The 20,973-nt window shown below is 42.9% G+C and overlaps 1 protein-coding gene across 3 annotated transcripts in view; it reads left to right on the top strand.

The window, feature by feature from the left end:
* The window catches only part of rasgrp3 (RAS guanyl releasing protein 3 (calcium and DAG-regulated)), a 126,348-nt gene that overhangs the window by 49,668 nt on the left and 55,707 nt on the right, over window positions 1–20,973 (top strand). For all 3 annotated transcript variants that reach the window (XM_030156887.1, XM_030156886.1, XM_030156888.1), the window contains 3 exons: window positions 998–1,060; window positions 4,235–4,366; window positions 8,087–8,234. In XM_030156887.1, the coding sequence (XP_030012747.1) occupies window positions 998–1,060; window positions 4,235–4,366; window positions 8,087–8,234 (343 nt within the window). The remainder of the gene's footprint in view (window positions 1–997; window positions 1,061–4,234; window positions 4,367–8,086; window positions 8,235–20,973) is intronic.

Genomic DNA, 20,973 nt, shown 5'->3' with positions numbered 1-20,973 from the left:
ATTTCTGTTGAACCAGTTCCTTTGGCTCAGCTTAGTAACGGAAGCTGATGTTGCATTTATTATATATTCCTTTCCCAGTTCAGCCAAATTCAACAACATTTATGCCACAACTAATACTTATGACAAGATAAGACTTTAATAATCTCACTATGGGGAAATTTGCTAGTTAACAGCATATCCTTGCATATCACTTAAATGTTTTATGTGGAGGAACATTACATTAATTAGGATTAATGTAATGTTCCTCCTCAGGCATTGTTGGTCATATTGCCAAAGGAATTACTCTCAGCATCCCTTGAGGCATTAACACAGATCAGTTTCCTATTCAATATCATTCTCTTTTTGGAGATCTTGAACTCATCTCGATCTTGAGTGTATTTTAACTCTTGGACAAAGAGAACTTGTGATTTTATTTCATGAACATGATTAGGCTACTTTCATTTGGGGGAAAAAAAGTCTTCCTACATTTATTGGCCTGTTCTTGAGTCATCAATTCCACTGGTGACCTCACAGGCAATAGGGTTCATGTTGCCCCTCATTCCAAATCAACTGCAATACCCTGGCTGTGTATCTAGTCTGGTCTTAGCCTTAGTCTCACCTTCAGTCCCTGCATTGGTCTTGGTCTTGACCACTCTCAGTCTTGGTCTTGTCACATTGGTCTTGCCTATGGCTTGGTTTAAGCCATCTTGACTACAACACTACAGTGTCTTAACTGTGCTAAAAATAGTTGTTCATATCAAACAAAGTCGACTTCTAGGAAAGAAGAGATGACAGAAAACACTCCAGCAGCTCAAGTGTCTCGTCTGTTCAGCAGCAGCTGTTCATGAAATGGAGAGGATGGCCTGGTTTGTCACACACAGACTGTGGAAAACTGGGCCTCTGTCATTGTTACAAGTTACTTAATCTATCACATTGCAAATATTAAGAATAATGTGTCTTATACAGTGCAAATCTTTGTCAGTGTGTTAAAAAAGAGAAGTCCTTAACCAAACCCCACGTACCGCGGCTGCAGTGGTGACAGCTGTCAGCGGACCAGACTGAAGATCTGTTATTTAATGAGGTAAGCCATCCATCCAACATGTAAAGTATATTACGTCAGGTTTCTCAGACATAGACCACATTTTACAATACATCCAACATCTTAGGGTCCAAGCGCCTAATGTTTTATTTTCATCATTTGTTGAATGTTATTATCTTTTTTCTTTTAAATGTTGATTGACATTTACATACACACTATGCCACCATTATACAGTATGTCACTAATTTTTTTGAAGATGTTATAGAAACAATGTATTCAATATGAATATTCTAAAAGAGGCCTTTTTACCTCCGCCAGGAGGTATTGTGATCACTTTGCTTTGTGTGTTTGTTTGTTTGCGTGTTTGTTTGTTTGTTTGTTAGCAACTCTACGGGAAAATTACAACCATCTGTACCAAATTTTACCCACAGATAGGCCTAGGCCCTGGACGAACCCATACAATTTTTGGCCAAGTAGGCCAAAGTTCAAGGTCACAGCAAGGTCACAAAATCTCAAATTTTCCTATATCTCATCATTTTCGAAAATTCATAAAAAATTCAAAACGACTCTGATTAGCCTCCAATTTGATACACCCATAGCTTACAACAATATCTTGTATCAGGCTCAAAATTGTCCACATCCACTGTGGAATGTAGACTCTGTGGACATTTCAATTTAACATTGTAAATCCCATTTACGACACATTTTTTATTGTAACTCAACAAATATGGATTGGAATTTAATATAATTTGGCACACACATGACTGGCACCAAGCTTCAACTTTTTCTGCTGTACAGAACTACCTTGAAACTGTTTAATTTAAAAAGAAATAGTCGATCCACACATACACACTGTTTGGGGTGCTTGGCGGAAATTTGTGTTCTCTGAACACTTGTTCCAAATGGAACATTGTCCAATTCGGGTTTCAGGGAATAATATCCCATATGTACACAGCACAATGGAAATAGGTATCTTGTTTGTAAGTAGGGAAAGTAGGGACAAAACTCTTTTTTCTGGTAGAGCAGGATGCAAGGAACTTTAGGAACTTCAATGCAACCCAACAGTGTTGTGTGTACAATAACCAGGTTTACATTATTAAAACTAGAAGCATTGTACCCGTGGTGCCATTGTATGATAGCGCCCTCCCATGGTGCAACAGCAGCATTGTACCCGTACGCCCTCCTGTGTTGCAACATCGCTCTCACATTGATTGGACACAGAACGTGCATTATAGTAGGATACACTGTAGTCTAGTTTATGTTAGACTTTTACTAGTAACACAAATCATTTCTTGTTTGTGTCACAGTTTAGATAGTAAACATTATATAACCTATGTATCATATCTTGTATTGCCATTTCTGTTAAGGGTATCACAATATTTTTTTAGCTATATCATCCATCCTTGATAACAATGTTGACTGCCACCATGAACAGCAGATCAAGTCAAAGTGGTTGCATGTGACAACCTCTGAATCGTCAGTTAAAGCTGCAATTTAGGTATTAGCTTCACTGGGCAAAAAAAATACATAAATATTAGGCCTGTAACGGTACACGTACCAAACCAAACCATTTTGGCACACACCTGTTCGGTTTGGTACACAGCTGTACCGAAACGGCACAGTATGTTGAGAAAAAGAAAAAGGAACGTCGATCGATGCGGAACTTTAAATCCGCGCAAGTTCCACATGGACATATTGAAGGACGCACATATTGACCTGAAATATGAAATAGCAGCTGATATAAGGTTTAAAAAAAACAACAAATATGATGTCAACCTCGAAGGAAGAGATTGAAGACCCTCCGCCATCATTACAGTCCAGTTTGGGATCACATCAGGTCCCGGTGAAAGACAACAACGAGGAAAGAGATGTTAATAAGACAGACGCTATTTGCCTCCTATGAACTACGGTAGTTCTAAAACACACTAGCTCTGTCTGTCTGTCTGTCTGTCTGTCTCTCTCTCTCTCTCTCTCTCTCACGCACACTGTATAATAGAGGAATAGAACCCAGAGTTGAACATTGAAAGGATGTAAAGTTTCACTTTCGTTTCACGCCAGCGTTAGTTATGGACCGCAAACCCCCCCCCCCCCCCCCAGCTCCGACCAAAACAAACAAACAAACAAACAAATCGCACCCTGCACGCATGCACACACACACACACACACAAGTACACAAAGTGGCCTGAACAGTTTGTTCTCTGTCCTAAACTAAATAATTTGGTTCATTTTGTTGTCAGTGTTGCTCTTCAGTTTGTTAAAAGAGAATACGAGTTTGTCCTCTTGTTAATGTTGCACTTCATATGGAATTTTTTTGTTGTTATTTTTCAGCAGAATGTGAACTGACAGAACTGTGATTAGATTTTTGTTGTTTGTTCAAAACTACCTGTCAGGCAAAAGTGCACTACTAATGTTTAAAATACATTTAGTAATATTAATAATTTATTTTCTATTTGATTTAAAGCAGCAGAATTATATTATTCCTGTTTTTCTATATTCTATTGTGTCAAAAAATTGGGGGGAAAATGTTCAAAAATTCATAAATGTATTAAAGACATTTTGAGGGGTTTTCTTTCTTCCCGTACCAAACCGAAAAAAAATGAACCATAGCTTTCAAAACCGAAAACGTACCAAACCGAAAATTATGTGTACCGTTATAGGCCTAATAAATACCTTTCAGCATACTGTAAATTAAGCGGTCTCCATATTTTCAGATTATAGAAAATCTACATTGATAATTCACTTCAACTTCATATATCAGCACCAAATTAGAACATTAGAACATTTATGCCCCAGTAAAAGCTACCATATACTGTAAGGAATGTAATGGGTAGCCCGTTTTTCAAGTGTTTATTAACAAAAACATTACCAAAGAGTAACGTGAAAATTATTGACTTGCCTTTGAAGGCCCATACATGGACCCTTTAACTCCTGAGTCGGTCACATTCACTGCTCCATGTTTTGCCCCCATTACACAGGTGGCACATTCAGATGTCTGTGGAAAGTACAAAGTCTATTCTCTCAGCGCGCTTTGAAATTTTTTCCTGTTGAGCAAACGGTTGAATTTTTATGAATATCTGAAATACATCATGATTCAGACATGCATGAAGCCCAGTGTTTCAAAAGATTTAGGATAAAACAATCCAAGTCCACAGTCACAGGTTCATTATGTGTGGAGCATCTGATGCCAGAATGTAAAGTACCTCTTTGTACATTTAGGTACTGGATAATGACATTCCCTGCTGAGTTCAACCTGGATTTGGGTCTAATCCAGATAACAGAGGAGTTCCAAGATGTTGCCGCCCAGCTTGGTTGTGAGGAGCAATTCAAACTGATTGACATCTCCACCATGTAAGACATCATCCCTGTGAATGTACAGTACATTGTCATAGCAGAGACAGGACCAGCAATTACATTAAGAAATTGACTTTTCTGAAAGTTTCTTAAAAAGAGCCAATGTAAATCTTTGAATTTAATTCAATTTAATTTGATTTTTACAGTTGCTGTTTTTAATCACATAATCCACGGTGCCGAAGATGTGTCATACATACATTTACCGTGAAAATCTATAGAGGGTATGCACATACGTCACTTCCCCCCGGGCCACACCCCTCTAAGTCAGACTGAGTGGCAAAAACCAACCTGCTCAACGTGATGGAGTATAGCAGTAAACACAGTGAGACCAGGAAAATGTGAAATATGAAATTAAGTGAAGGGCAATTGGACTCGACATGGATCCATACGAGCTACCAAAGAACAAGCGGTCCATGAACATTGACGTGTGACCCGAAATCACGTATCCTGACATCCAGGGTGTAGGGGATCATTGCTATTTTTACCTGAAACAAATATACATGGTTTCATCATTACTGACAACCAGGGGCTAAAACTAGGCAGAGAACCAACTGATCCAAAGTCCATTTACAGTAGACCGTGTGCTGACCCCAGTGAATATATGCATGATCTACTGGTACTGAGGATATTTACATCTAGTTAATATCAAATACTTTATACAACACAGATACTACTGCTGTGGACAAGCAGGGTACCACTGTATTCTTGTAAATTATGATATTTTTCCCACATGTTTTTAGAGTACAACATTATTCTTGTAATATTATGGCTTTAATCTCATTAACGAATGACATTTTCATTAAATTATGAGGGTATTTTTTATAAATACAACTTTATTCTCATAAAATTCTGATTATTTTTGTATTCGACTTTATTATCATAAAATTGCAGGTTGTATATTGATATTTTACGACTTAGTGACAAGTGTTTTTATTTTCTTATGTGGCCCTAATACGCTGTCGTAGCTTTATGCTCCAGTACCCCCATATTTGAAAAACTAGGTTAGCCTCAGTTTAAGTTAGTTTACTAATCATGTAGGAGCACAAGGTTCATAATCACAAAATGAAGACAAAAACCATGAAAGATCTGATCATGAAACCAAGAGCTTTACTAAGAAGTAACATTAGCCAAAACAATACATAATTTAAGGTATGATTTTACCCAAAAATGCAGCATAAATTAATGTTACCTGACATGAAACAGGATCCACAAATCTAGGTCTGGTTCCCTGGATTTGTGGATCCGTCTACATCTCTTTTCTTTGGCTTTCTTTGCCTGTAAAATGATAGCTCTGACTGCTTTTCAAACCTGTTCAGACATCAATCACACCACAGCTCTTCCCCATTTTTTATTAAATATTGTTCTTAAGTTTAGATGGTAGTGAAGCCAACGCTGCTACTCATCTCCCTCTTTCTGCCACTCAGTGGGTGTAACGGCAATGCCTTCCGCTAGCGGTGACGTCACGTGCATACCCTCTATTGCTTACCATCCAGACACCTATGTCACCTTAAATCTCACAAGTTTGTATAACAAACTGTAAAGTACACAGTGGGTACCTTGCCTAGCATAATATTTGAAAACAGGTGAAAACAAGCCAGATATACAGTTAGGTCCATTGGGACATCAACACAGTTCTAATCTTTTTGGCTCCAAACACCACCACAATGGATATGAAATGAAACAAACAAAATGTGCTTTGACTGCAGACTTTCAGCTTTAATTTGACAGTATTTGCATCCGAATCATGTGAACGGTGTATGAATTACAACAGTTTGTATATGTGCCTCCCACTTTTTAAGGGACCAAAGGTAATGGGACAATTGGCTGCTCAGCTGTTCCATGGCCAGGTGTGTGTTATTCCCTCATTATCCCATTTACAAGGAGCAGAGAAAAGGTCTAGAGTTGATTTCAAGTGTGCTGTTTACATTTGGAATCTGTTCCTGTCAACTCTCAATATAAGATACAAAGAGCTGTCACTATCAGTGAAGCAAGCCATCATTAGGCTGAAAAATCTGAACAAACCCATCAGAGAGATAGCAAAAACATTAGGTGTGGCCAAATCAACTGTTTGGAACATTCCTAAAAAGAAAGAACGCACCGGTGAACTCAGCAGCACCAAAAGCCAGAAGTCCACATAAAACAACTGTGGTGGATGACCGAAGAATTCATTCCATGGTGAAGAAAAACCCCTTCACAACAGTTAGCCAGATCATAAACACTGTCCAGGAGGTAGGTGTATGAGTGTCAAAGGCAACAATCAAGAGAAGACTTTACCAGAGGGAATACAGAGACTTCACCACAACATGTAAACCATTGGTGAGCCTGAAAAACAGGAAAATCAGAGTAGAGTTTGACAAACAACATCTAAAAAAGCCTTTACAGTTCTAGAACAACATCCTATGGACAGATGAGACAAAGGTCAGCTTGTACCAGGGTGATGGGAAGAGAAGAGTATGGAGAAGGAAAGGAACTGCTATGATCCAACATACCAGCTCATCAGTAAAGTATGGTAGTGGTCATGTCATGGCGTGGGCATGTATGGCTGCCAATGGAACTGGTTCCCTTGTATTCATTACCTCCGCCAAGGAGGTTATGTTTTTGCCAGGGTTTGTTTGTTTGTTTGTCTGTCTGTCTGTCTGTTTGTTTGTTTGTCTGTCCGTTAGTGTGCAACATAACTCAAAAAGTTGTGGACAGATTTGGATGAAATTTTCAAGGTTTGTTGGAAATGGGATAAGGAAGAAATTATTAAATTTTGGTGGTGATCGGGGGTGGGGGGGCCCACGGGGGGGGCCACTGATCGTTAGTGTGCAACATAACTCAAAAAGTTATGGACAGATTTGGATGAAATTTCCAGGGTTTGTTGGAAATGGGATGAGGAAGAAATTATTAAATTTTGGTGGTGATCGGGGGTGGGGGGGCCCACGGGGGGGGCCACTGATCAGCCTTGGCAGAGGTCTGCGCTCTCCGAGTGCTTCTAGTTGATGATGTGACTGCTGACAAAAGCAGCGGGATGAATTCTGAAGTGTTTCAGGCAATATTATCTACTGATATTCAGCCAAATGCTTCAGAACTTATTGGGCGGCGCTTCACAGTACAGATGGAGAATGACCCAAAGTATACTGCGAAAGCAACCAAAGAGTTTTTAGGGCAAAGAAGTGGAATGTTATGCAATGGCCAAGTCAGTCACCTGATCTGAATCCAATTGAGCGTGCATTTCACTTGCTGAAGACAAAACTGAAGGGGAAATGCCCCAAGAACAAGCAGAAAATGAAGACAGTCGCGGTAGAGGCCTGGCAGAGCATCACCAGGAATGAAACCCAGTGTCTGGTCATGTCTGTGCCTTCCAGACTTCAAGCTGTAATTGACTGGAAAGGATTTGCAACAAAGTATTAAAATGTAACAGTTTTATTTATGATTGTTAATTTGTCCCATTACTTTTGGTCCTTTAAAAAATGGGAGGCACATATACAAACTGTTGTAATTCCTACACCGTTCACCTGATTTGGAAGGAAATACCCTAAAATTAAAGCTGAAAGTCTGCAGCTGAAGCACATCTTTTCATTTCATTTCAAATCCATTCTGGTGGTGTTTAGAGCCAAAAAGGTGAGAATTTGGTCAATGTCCCAATAGTTATGGACCTGACTATATGTCAACGTACAACTAATCTTGGTATGTACTGATCCCTAATGGTATAAATTGTTCTCTCGCTGTCTGTAGTCCATCGTATGACTGGATGCGTAAACTGACCCAGAGGAAAAAGCAGGCCAAGAAGGGAAAGGCTTCTCTGCTTTTTGATCACCTGGAGCCCATGGAGCTCGCAGAGCATCTCACATTCCTGGAGTTCAAGTCCATTCGCAGAATATCTGTACGTTCAAATCATATCGCACTTCTCTGGTCCCAGTTTTTTAATGACTAAACTCCACCCAACTTCATTTGTCTAAGAACCCTATTACATTTGCTGATTTATTCTTATATTCCAGTGGTGAAAGGTAAAGAAGATTTACTCAAATACTAACGTTTTTTGTACTGTTCTGAAATAGTTTTACTTACATCTGCTGCTCTTTTCTGCTGATCCACTACATTTGGAAGGCAAATATAGCACTTGTTACTTCACTACTGGCAAGTTCTTTGGTATTTTTTGTGTTTTCTGCCCGAACCTGAAAGGGCTAAGAAGACTAGAGATGACACTGAACGACTTGGATCCAGTTAGTGACTGTTATTTACACTATATCTGTCATTTAGGATCACTTACAGGTTGATAACCTTGAGTAAAAGAAACAGATAAAACAGGTTCATAAATACTGTCAAACAAACAAAAGCATCATAACTTACATACAAATTAAAATATTAATTTCTTCTACATTCAGTTAAACAAATTAATTCAATCACTTAATGTTCGAACACAAATTAATACTGAAATGCATATTTGTCTACACTCCATTGAACTGAGAAGTCTCTGCCCAACACCACTGTAAAATTGGCAAGAGATTCACACTTTGCAGCTCAATAGATCATCGGTCAATAATCACTGACAAATGATGGCTCTATGTGGCTTTGGTAACAGAGAAGCTACTACAACCCTGTTTTCATCCAAATAAACTTGCTTATCAGAAAATTTCTGCATATTTAAAATTCAATAACTTTGCTTCTACTCAGTGAAATGGTATCAGACTTATCTAACACACCCATGAACACACTACACCGCTCAAATTGGGCAAATATTATACACAGATTAGCTGAAATATAATATGAGGTGCATCTCTGTATTTAAATGGGCCTATATAGTGTGTCACCCCCCCACTACTCAAAAGCATAACTGACACAACAATACATACAGTAGTGCAGCAACGGTTGTGTGTGGTTTATTTTGAGATTTACCATGCTCACTGCTGTTTGTCCCGTAGAAGAACATGACAGCGCTTGGTTCGTTTGGACTATTCAGGCTTACATGAACCACGTGATCACCGGAGTGGCAACATCAAAGCATGTCATAACTCTTTCTCTGGTGATGTTACGTCTGACACTCAATCCTTGAAGCCTGTATCGAGCATAGGAGGCGTGTCTCAATTTGACACATTCATGGGGCCTCATCACACCATCACTACTTCCAGGCAACAGAAGTAAGTTGACTAAAATGACTTAAAGGCTATTTTTAACATGAAATGAAATACTTTTCCTCCATGAGTACTTCATGAATGTGGTATATTTGGAAGTAGTACTTCACAGACTACTATCTCAAAAACTATGTACTACTTTTACTGTGTACTTTAGGTTTAATCATACTCCTAAATCCCTTCCAGGCTACAAGTGCTTTCGTCTGAGAGTTGAAGATTAACTTCAATGATGAATAAAATAAGTTTTTCCAATAAGTACCTTATAAATCTGGTATATTTGGTATTAGTACTTCATATATTATTAGCACAAACACTATGAACTACTTTTACTCTGTACTTTTAGAGTAATCATACTCCAAAATTACCTTCCAAAGTAAGTTGGCTAAAAAAGTTTTCAGGCAACTTTTAACTTTCTCGTTGAGAAAAAATCTTTTTCCTCAGTAAGTACTTCATGAATCTGGTATATTTGGAAGTAATGCTTCACTGACTTCTTGTCCAAACATTATGATGTACTTCTATTGTATACTTTTGGAATATTCATACTCCAGAATCCCTTCCAGAGAACATCTTTGCTGATAACCTCACCTGAAGCAATAACATAGCAACCATAATAAAGAAGGCCCACCAACACCTGCTTCCTGAGGAAACTGAAGCGTGATGGCCTTGGCGCCTCAGCCCTTACATCCTTCCATTGGTGTGTGGTGGAGAGTGTGTTCAATCCTTGCATCCATGCATGTTATGGCAACTGCTCTGCTGCAGACAGCCAGGCACTGCAGTAGGTGGTGTCTGCACAGAAGATCATTGACAGCAGCCTACACACTATCAGTGACGTCTGCACCAGTGGGTGCAGGAATAAGGCCCCCTGCAGTAAAAAGGACCCCACCCCACCCACCGCAAATTAATACTTTGCCCTCCTCCCCTCAGGTAGGAGGTTGCGCAGCATCAAGTCCAGAACCACCAGGCTAAAGAATCTCAATCTCTTCTTAATCTTAAGAATCTCAGAAGAAGATGTGACACTGTTTTCCATTGTCCCAATGAACTGCTGCTCACACAGACTTTTCCCATCAACATCTGCTGCTTATTTTTTTTATGCTGCTACCTGTATAATGCTGCAACTGTAAAAATCATGCATGTGCAATTGAGGGCATTTGACAAAGTGTCTCCCTTCACCCATATTTAACCTTCTCATGTTTATTGATATAAATTTGACTATTATAGTATATTTATTCTGTACTGAGTCAGGGCTTTTATTAATTTTTATTTTGTAATTATTATTATTTTTGCATTTTCTATTATTAGTCTTGGAAAACATTACTTGAGTACTGAACTTTGAACCTTTTCATGCATTACATGTTTTGGAATGACAATCAAACTTCCAGTTTGCCTGAAAATAAAGCTTTTTAACTTTGAAGTAAGACAATATCCATTTCCTTTAATTAGTTCGCAGGTCACATTGTATCTGTTAAATGAAATAAGAGTTGACAAACCTAAATGTTTTGATTAATCAGTTGAACAGTATACCAATTTAGTAAATTTGAGAAACAAGCTATTGAATATTAATTTTTAAAAATAGTCTTACATTTTCTTGACTAGAGGAGCCAACCGATAAGAGCATTAGCTTCATGCTTCAGATATGCACAGAATTGTCAATATCCGTATTCCCCTATAGACCCTTTTACTATTAATCAATGATGACGTAGATGACATGTGTGCGCATTCTGGTGACAGAAAGATGGCAGAGTATAATGGTCTGTTAAGCTACACGAGGGGATTAACAATGAGAGATAGGGAAAACTATGTGATTAAGTTAACTTTGGGGGTATATACATGGGGGTGCATTCTGTAACTGCTGTAACTACTGTAACTGCCGTAACTATGGTAACTGGAAACTAAAAAGTGAAACTTAACACACTTTGAACTTCTGACTGCCGACTTCTATGCCTCTGTTGTATGCCGGAGCTTACGTAAAATTTTCACAATTTCTAACCTATATCCACTGGGCCGCCTCCGGTGCTCTTTGGCCCCCCTGGGAATGCTGGGCCCCATGAATTTGTCGTGTTTACCCCCCCTTTACCCCAGTGGGTAACAGCTAACCCCCACAAACATGCGGGGATGGGAGAAAAAAAAAAAAAAAAAAAAAGGCACGGGAAACAAAATGCAGGCGGATAGTGGGCAAGAAAGTAAAAAAAAGAAAAGAAGATTCATGGATGAAAATAATTTGCAGGACATTTATTGATGATGATCATCTAATTTCACTGTGGTTGAGCCACAACCAGTTTGTTTTTAATTGTGAAATGAGTTTCACCTCTATTTATGTCCAGCCACAGATGACATTAAGGAGCACATATTAGAGATTTATTGATGGCATGTGTTTTAGCCAAAAATAAAGCCCTTAAAAGTGAGAAACTGTGTAGACAATGTGTTTAATCAGGGGTCAGGTAGGGTTGCGGATCTAATGCACGCGATAGCGGGTCGGGTTGTCATACTCAGCTTTGCGGATACGGGCAGGTGCAGGTTTGGAAAAGTGGACCTGTGCAAGACTCTGTTTTGTATTTTAAAGGCAGAAATCCTTCCAAGTCAAAGACAAGGCCATAAGACGACAGTAGTGAAGAAACCAGAGCTCTACATCCTAATAGCAAATTGTACCTGCATAACAGGGTGAGTATTATAACCCTCGGCCACTGGCTGCAGGGTATTGTCATCAGCTGGTTGTTCATCTGTCCAAAAACTTTGCCATGCACTGATAATTCAGGCCACTTGGGGCAGGCTTCCAAAAAGTTGGCCAGAGTCGGCTGTATGCACTCTGCAGATATATCTGCGAATACTCGGACCGCACTCAATGCAGACCCAAATTGGACATGACAGTGCACAACATGGTTAAGAAAAAAAGAGGGATGAATGAAAATGCCTCTGTAAACCATCATTTGCAATCATTTGGAAAAACAAACAGTTGAGTCTCAACTTCCTGTCCAGCTTCACTGCGGCTTGACAGTGGAGACACAATAGAGCAGAGGAACAGGTGAGAAAAATGTAACTAAACAAGAATAACTTTAATGACTATTTTGCTCAAGCCTGTGAAAATGACCTCAATGTTAATACGAATGTTAATAATGCAATGTTAAAGTCTGGCTGGATTTTGGCGACAAATTGCCAACAAAAAAATACAATAAAATAAAATAAATAAATAGATGAATAAAAATATCTGTACAGTAAACTTGAAATGCACTTTATACACTTCCTTGACATGCTTTCTGTAAAATAAATCATAATCAAGCCTCAATATGACAAATCTTTATTACACTTATCCCACTTTGTGGAGTCTGTCATTCACATTTATTACTTATTCACTATTAAAAGACATGACACCAACTCATATGATCTCTTAAATATGCTAAGTACCTAAACAGTTTAAATTATTTCTCGTTGTATTTATAGTTCTCTTAGACTTATTTCTCTTATACCTATGGTTCATTTACATTAATTCTTTATTACTGTATGTTTTAGATAAGCCTTGGATTCATTTATACATGTATTGCACAAACCAATTCCAGCATTAATTCACAGTCTCAAACATTTTACATATTGCAAATCAACATATTAGTGACAGTCCATATTTTCAAGATTTTTGTATGTCAGGCTGAGGGTTTTCAAGTGCAAGCACATTATGTTTTTCTCTTACTTTATCCTGTCGCTTTTCTATGTTACTCTGAGTTTGCCAGTATGTGAACAGTGGGGTAGGGCCGGAATAGCAGGTGTCATATGTGAAGTGTCAGATCTTCATTTTTTTGTATCGGTGTTTAAAACTCAGTAGTCTTGTCTTTCTCACTTAAAATGAATAGGATAGCACAAATGTTTTGTTGCCAGAATGTGCACACAGCTTTTCATGATGTTAACAGTAAAAGGGTCTATTGATTTTTCAGTAATTCAAATAAATTAACATATATTGGTGTAATTTTACTGTTTTTTGTTTACAACCATTATTGTCAGCATACCTGCAGATCTACAAAAGTGACATAGTGTCAGGAAATTTCCTGAATACAAGTTATACACATTTTATATGTGATAATACTGATAGGCTATGTGTAACCACAGTTATTTTTATCCATATTTTAGCCTCTCTTTTTTAAAATTTCTGATAAGATGAACTCAATTATAACTACACTGTTTATAGAATAAACATTCACCCAATTAGTAGTCGGAGGCCCAGATCCTGGGGGCTGAGCACATAGCACAGTAGTTCTCCATGTCAAACACTAAAATAACAACATATTCAGTCAACTGTCAATTAGCAGTAGTTGTGCAGTCAAATTCTATGTGGCTGCATGTACATGTGTCTAAATGGATATTTTATAATAAATAGGATCCACAACTCTTGTTGATTCCAAAAAACACAGGATAAGGTGTTGATACCCTTTGTGCGAGCACATACAAGAGTTCATTGGTGAACATCAGAAAATTGAACCCAAGCCCGGTGGCTTGCGTCCAGCCCAGGCTCAACCCAGGGAACAGAACGTCCCCCGAGGGCAAGCGGGGGGGCCGCATCATCAGTAGTGTTCCTCCGGATCATTGGGTGTTTCGGCCATTCACACTATGCACCCTCACCGGAGGCAGCCAGCTACAGGGTGATCAGCCCCCAGCTTGCGTCCCACGCCTATGCCCAGCAGGACGCTCCAACCCCCGAGCCAGGCCCGAGCCAACCACACCCCAACCCTGACCTACTACTTGGGGGCCCAAGTAGTGTCATTTCTCTTTTTCCAGAGCCACTGGCTGCTTCTTTCTGCTGCCTCAGATGCAGCTTTAATGGCTCTGTGCAGGCCCTGGCCCCTTACTCCCAGGTCTCTAAGGAGTTTGGTGGTAGATGTTGACACACACCCTCTACATCCAACCTCCACTGGGTGAACTTCCGTGTTCCAGCCGTGATGTTTTACTTCAGTGGCTAGATCAGCATAGTGCAGGTGTTTCTTTTCATATGCCTCATCCACAGAATCCTCCCAGGGTACAGTGAGTTCGACAATGTAGACCTTCTTTATGGAGGGGGACCAGGAGCACTAGGTCAGGTCTTACGGTAGTGATGGCAATCTCTGGAGGAAACACCAGTTGCTGGCCAATATCCACCAGCATCTTCCAGTCACGCGCTAAGTGCAGCTGGCCTCTCTCTGTCTGTGTGGAGATGCTCCTTGTTGGTTTAGCTCCTTCACAGACAAAGGCAGCTGACCATGGGGGATCGGACGCTGGCAGTGGCAGGGAGTTGATGGCAGCTCATTTAGCTTCCAGGGTGGCTGCAAGGCTCTTTAGGACTCAGTTGTGGCGCCAAGTGTACCATCTTTGGGTAAGACTGGCCTTGCACCCTGTTAGAATGTGCTGGAGGGAGGCTGGTGTGCAGCAGAGGGTACAAGCTGGGTTCTCCCCAAACCACCGATGGAGGTTGGTTGGAGTTGAAAGGATATCGTATGTAGCCCTGATGGTAAAGCTCAGGCTTTGCACTTCCCTGGCCCACACATCTCTCCAGCTGAGCTTCCTCCTCTCCACATTGTCCCTGTTTACCAAGGGAGACCGCCTTGGCCCACCTTGCAGCCTCCTCCTGATGCCATATTTCTTCAACCACCATCTTCCTCCGTATTGGTGCAGTCGTCTTGTTCCATGCTGGGCAGCTAGTTTTTAGGCCAAGGCCTCCTCTTCCATGCTGAACATTCCCCACAATGTCAGCATATGTGAGAGCTCTTCCACTGCTGCAGCTGGTGTCCATTTGCACCCAATTACCAAGGTTGGTGCGTTGTTTCTCACCACCTTGTCTTGGGATTCATTCAGCGTCATGTGGAGACGTGTTTTAGCATACTTGAATTCCTCCGTGAGACTGGGGATGGGCAGTTTGAGGACACCATCTCCATAGAAGCCTATGTTGGTAAGGCATCGCAGAAGTCCAAGCCACTTTTTGATGTATGCTGTGACTCCTTCCAGCTTCTCTACTGTTGAGATGGGGACCTCATACACCGCAAGGGGCCACAACATCCGGGGTAGGAGACCAAATTGAAGGCACCAGATCTTTAGTTTTCCAGGCAGCTGGGTGTTATCGATGGGCCGGAGGCTAGCACTCATGTCCTTGCGCAGCTGTTTTACCTGATACCTGTCCTTTAGGCTTGCGTCATAGTACCCTCCAATGCTCTTGATTGGCTGTTCGGATACTGTGAGGATTGGATCATCTCCGATGAAGAACTTCACGTCAGCAACCGCTCCTTTCACTACTGAGATGCTACGTGACTTGGATGGTTTGATCTTCATGCGGGCCCACCTGATGTTGTCCTCCAGCTTCCTGAGCAACCTCCTGGTACATGGGATGATGGTGGTCAGGGTGGTGATGTCATCCATTTAGGCTCTGAGGGGAGGAAGGCGCAGACAAGAGCCGACTCGCTGTCCACCCACAATCCATTTTGAGGCTCAAATGATGATCTCCATTGCCATGGTGAATGCCAGGGGAGAAACGGTGCATCCGGCCATGATGCCTCCAAGTGCTGCCAAGAGGTGGTGAACTCAGGGGTTGAAAAACAAAACTGCAAGTCTTGAAAGTAGGCTTTAACCAGGGCTGTGATGGTGTTAGGGATATGGAGGAACCTAATAGCAGTCCAGATAAGCTTATGGGGCACAGAGCCAAAAGCGTTGGCAAGGTCCAGGAAGATGACATGAAGGTCCTTTTTTTCCCGCTTTGCCACTTGGATCTGGTGCCAGATCATACTAGAGTGTTCCAGGCAACCAACAGAGCCTGATACCCCCACCTTCTGTACGACTGTATCGATGTAATCATTTCTTCGCAGGTACTCAGCCATCCTCTGTGCAACAATGCTGAAAAACATTTTACCCTCTACATTAAGTAGTGAAATTGGGCGGAACTGGCTGATGTTCTTTGCATCTTTCTCCTTTGGGATCAGGTCCCCACCTGCCCTATGCCACACTTCGGGTATAATCCTTTTCTGCCATACTGTCCTCATTAGCCTCCAAAGAAACCTCAAGACTCCTGGTGCATTCTTGTATACTGTATACTGGATTCCATTTGGTCCTGGGGCTGATGCTGTTCTTGCCTGATGGACCGTGCTTTCCACCTCTTTCCAGGTCGGGGGTCCAATGTCATTGGTGTTCTGGAGGGGCGAATGGAGGGACGTCCAAAGGGATGGCCAGATGCTCGAAGAACCTTGGATCACAGTGCATTGTTCCCAGGTCATCTATTGTTGTTTGTAGAGCACCCCTTTCCTCCTTGGTGAATAGACTTTTAAGGAATTTGAAGGGATCTTTGTAGAACTGTGTTCTTGTATGCTCTTTTTTCCTCCTTCATTTCCTTAAATTCTCTGCTCTACGGAGGGATGCCAGACGGATTTTAATGTCAGCTTGGAGCGTGTTTATGCCCTCCTTTTCCACTCCAGAGGCTGTCTTCCACCATTTCCTGAGCTGTCTCCTTTCTTAGACGAGGCGCTTAATCTCCTGCTGTCTCCTGGAAACTGGTGGGATTGGAGCCTCTTTAGCAACTTTCCTCTTTTTAACTCCGAACCTTTCTGCCCCATACTGGTAAATGATGTCTCCCATTTTCTCCAACTTCTTTTCCACTGTACTTCGAAGTTGCTGAAGGGTCAAGGTCAGGTCTGAATTCACTGTTTCCCACAACTTCTTGTCAGAGGCACCGGACCACTTCACACGCAGTCTGTGCCCTAGGAGTCTCCTTTCGATTGCAGGTCTCGGGAGTTGAATGGATTCCGCCACTGGTGTTTCTTCCAACACTGATTCTATGCTCGAGTTTTCGTCCATGACATTGGTGCTGATGCACTGCAAGCTATGGTTTATGTCCGGTTGCTGTGCTTCACTCGACTGATTTGATCCCTTTTTTAGAAAGTGGTCAATGCAAGACCTCTGTCTCTCTTCACTCAGGCACCTTTTCTTTCCCTGGTGAATTCTCAACCCACGGTGCAACGTAATCTTCCTCCATCCACAGGCACATATCTGTAGTGCTGCTGTTGTGGCAGCCACTTTGACAATTTACAGAGTTCTTAAAGACTAATCTGCCAAGTAATCATGACTGATTCAGTGCTTGCTGCTGAGAGTCTTCCAGTGCATCATTGAAACTGTTTACTTATTTTTGTTTAGGTTAGGTAAATTAATTATGTCTTCATTTGCTTGCTTGACTAAAGTCTGTAACCTGTTTTTGATTAAGTGTGACAAAGAAGACTATGCACATAATGTTAGCCGTGCAGCAAATAAGCAGACATGCTTAGACAATAAGTTATTTTCAAAATATTACTAGAAAATGAAGATCTGTATGCAACACACAAAAATGTGCAGTGCTATGTCTAGTTCCCTGTATGTCATACTCATTTTTATAGTGATTTGGGGTCAAATTCATAAAGAATCCTCATACTAAGAGTAGCTCTGTGGAAAATGTTAGATCTTAACTATCAGGATGTGAATAAACTACTGTGCAGGTAGGTATGTTTTAAACTTTTTGTACTTTTTAAGGCTCACACTTATTCAACAAAGGTATTCATTTGTTATTTCAGCGGGTGGACCCACCACTCACCGAGGGAACCATAGGGGCTGGGTGCATTGTGGATTGGGTGGCAGTTGACGGCAGGGGGCTCGACGACCTGAACCCCGGACACAGAGTCTGGCTCTTGGGACATGGAATGTCACTTTGCTGGGGGGGAAGGAGCCGGAGCTTGTGAGGGAAGGTTGAGAGATACCGTCTAGATATAGTTGGGCTCGTCTCCACACACAGCTTGGGCTCTAGAACCCAACCCCTCAAGAGGGGCTGGACTCTCCACTTCTCTGGCATTGCCAGCAGTGAGAGGCAGCGGGCTGGTGTGGGCTTTCTCATAGCCCCACAGCTCAGCTGCCATGTATTGGAGTTCACCCCGGTGAACGAGAGGGTCGTGTCCCTGCGCCTTCAGGTCGGGGACAGGTGCCTCACTCTTGTTTCGGCCTGTGGGCCGAACAGTAGTGCAGAGTACCCGGCCTTCTTGGAGTCCCTGGGAGGGGTGCTGGATGGTGCTCTGACTGGGGACTCCATTGTTCTCCTGGGTGACTTCAACACTCACGTGGGCAATGACAGTGAGACCTGGAGGGGGGTGATGGGGAAGAATGGCCTCCCCGATCTGAACCCAAGTGGTGTTTTGTTATTGGACTTCTGTGCTAGCTACAGTTTGTCCATAACAAACACCATGTTCGAACACAGGGATGTCCATAAGTGCACAAGACACCAGGACACCCTAGGCCGGAGGTCAATGATCAACTTCATTGTCATGTCATCAGACCTCCGGCCGTGTGCTTTGGACACTTGGGTGAAGAGAGGGGCAGAGCTGTCAACCGATCACCACCCAGTGGTGAGTTGGATCCACTGGCGAAGGAGGAAGCCGGACAGACTCAGCAGGCCCAAATGTGTTGTGAGGGTCTGTTGGGAACATCTGGCAGAGCCCGATGTCAACACGGTCTTCAACTCCCACCTCCGGGAGAGCTTCTCCCAGATCCCGAGGGAGGCTGGGGACATTGAGTCCAAGTGGACCATGTTCTCCACCTCCATTGTCGAAGCGGCTGCTCGGAGCTGTGGCCGCAGAGTATCTGGTGTCTGTCGCGGCAGCAATCCCCAAACCCAGTGGTGGACCCCGGAAGTAAGGGATACCGTCAAGCTGAAGAAGGAGTCTTATCGACCCTTGTCATGGGACTCCCAAGGCAGCTGATGGGTACCAGAAGGCCAAGCGTGCAGCAGCACACGAGCAGTTGTGGAGGCAAAAATTCGGGTCTAGGTGGAGTTTGGGGAGGCCATGGAGGAGGACTATTGGTCGACCTCAAAGAAATTCTAACAAACCATTTGGCGCCTCAGGAGGAGAAAGCGGCTCCCCACCAACACCGTTTACAGTGGAAGTGGGGAGTTGCTGACCTCGACTGGGGATGTTGTCGGACGGTGGAAGTAATACTTTGAGGATCTCCTCAATCCCACTGCCACATCTTCCATGGAGGAGGCAGAGGCTGAGGTCTCAGAGATGCACTCGACCATCACCCAAGCTGAAGTCACCAAGGTGGTTGGCAAGCTCCTCGGTGGCAGAGCACTGAGGGTGGATGAGATTCGCCCTGAGTACCTTAAGTCTCTGGATGTGCAGGGACTGTCTTGGTTGACACGTCTCTGTAACATCACATGGCAGTCGGGGACAGTGCCTCTGGATTGGCAGACCGGGGTGGTGGTCCCCCTTTTTAAGAAGGGGGACCGGAGGATGTGCTCCAACCATTGGGGGATCACACCCTCAGCCTCAGGGAAAGTCTGTTCCAGGATACTGGAGAGGAGGATTCGACTGATAGTTGAACCTCGGATCCAGGAGGAACAATGCGGTTTTCCTCCTGGTCGCGGAACACTGGACAAGCTCTATACCCTCCATCGGGTGCTCGAGGGTTCATGGGAGTTTGCCCAGCCAGTCCACATGTGTTTTGTAAATTTGGAGAAGGCGTTCGACCATGTTCCTCGTGGTATCTTGTGGGGAGTGCTTCGGGAGTATGGGGTTCGGGGCCCTCTGTTAAGGGCAGTCCGGTCCTTGTATGACCGAAGAAGGAGCCTGGTTCGCATTGCTGGCAGTAAGTCAGACCTGTTCCAGGTGCATGTTGGACTCAGGCAGGGTTGCCCTTTGTCACCAGTTCTGTTCATAATTTTTATGGACAGAATTTCTAGGCGCAGCCAGGGGCCGGAGGGGGTCCAGTTTGGGGACTACAGGATTTCATCTCTGCTTTTTGTGGATGATTTTGTCCTGTTGGCCTCATCGAACCTGAACCTTCAGCGTGCGCTGGGGCAGTTTTCAGCCGAGTGTGAAGCGAGTGGGAACAGGATCAGCACCTCCAAATCCGAGGCCATGGTTCTCGACCGGAAAAAGGTAGTTTGGTCGGTGGGGAGCCCTTGCCCCAAGTGGAGGAGTTCAAGTATCTTGGGGTCTTGTTCATGAGTGAGGGAAGGATGGAGCGTGAGATTGACAGACAGATCGATGCAGCATCTGCAGCAATGCAGTCATTGTATTGGTCTGTCGTGGTGAAGACGGAGCTGAGCCGAGAGGAGAAGCTCTCTATTTACCGGTCAATCTACGTTCCTACCCTCACCTATGTGCCTTGGGTCGTGACCGAAAGGACAAGATCCCGGATACTAGCGGCCGAAATGAGCTTCCTCTGTAGGGTGGCTGGGTGCACCCTTAGGGATAGGGTGAGGAGCTCAGTCACCAGGGAGGAGCTCGGATTAGAGCCGCTATTCCTCCACATTGAGAGGGGCCAACTGAGGTGGCTCAGACATCTGTTCTGGATGCCTCCTGGACACCTCCATGGGGAGGTGTTCCGAGCATGTCCCACAGGGAGGAGACCTCAGAGAAGACCTAGGACATGCTGGAGAGACTATGTCTCTTGGCTGGCCTGGGAACGCCTCGGGGTCCCCCCAGAAGAGGTGGAGGAGGTGTCTGAGGAGAGGGAAGTCTGGGCGGCCCTGCT

The sequence above is a fragment of the Sphaeramia orbicularis genome, chromosome 15 (assembly GCF_902148855.1).
Source record: "Sphaeramia orbicularis chromosome 15, fSphaOr1.1, whole genome shotgun sequence".
NCBI lineage: Eukaryota > Metazoa > Chordata > Actinopteri > Kurtiformes > Apogonidae > Sphaeramia > Sphaeramia orbicularis.
This window is presented reverse-complemented; position numbering and strand designations above follow the sequence as displayed.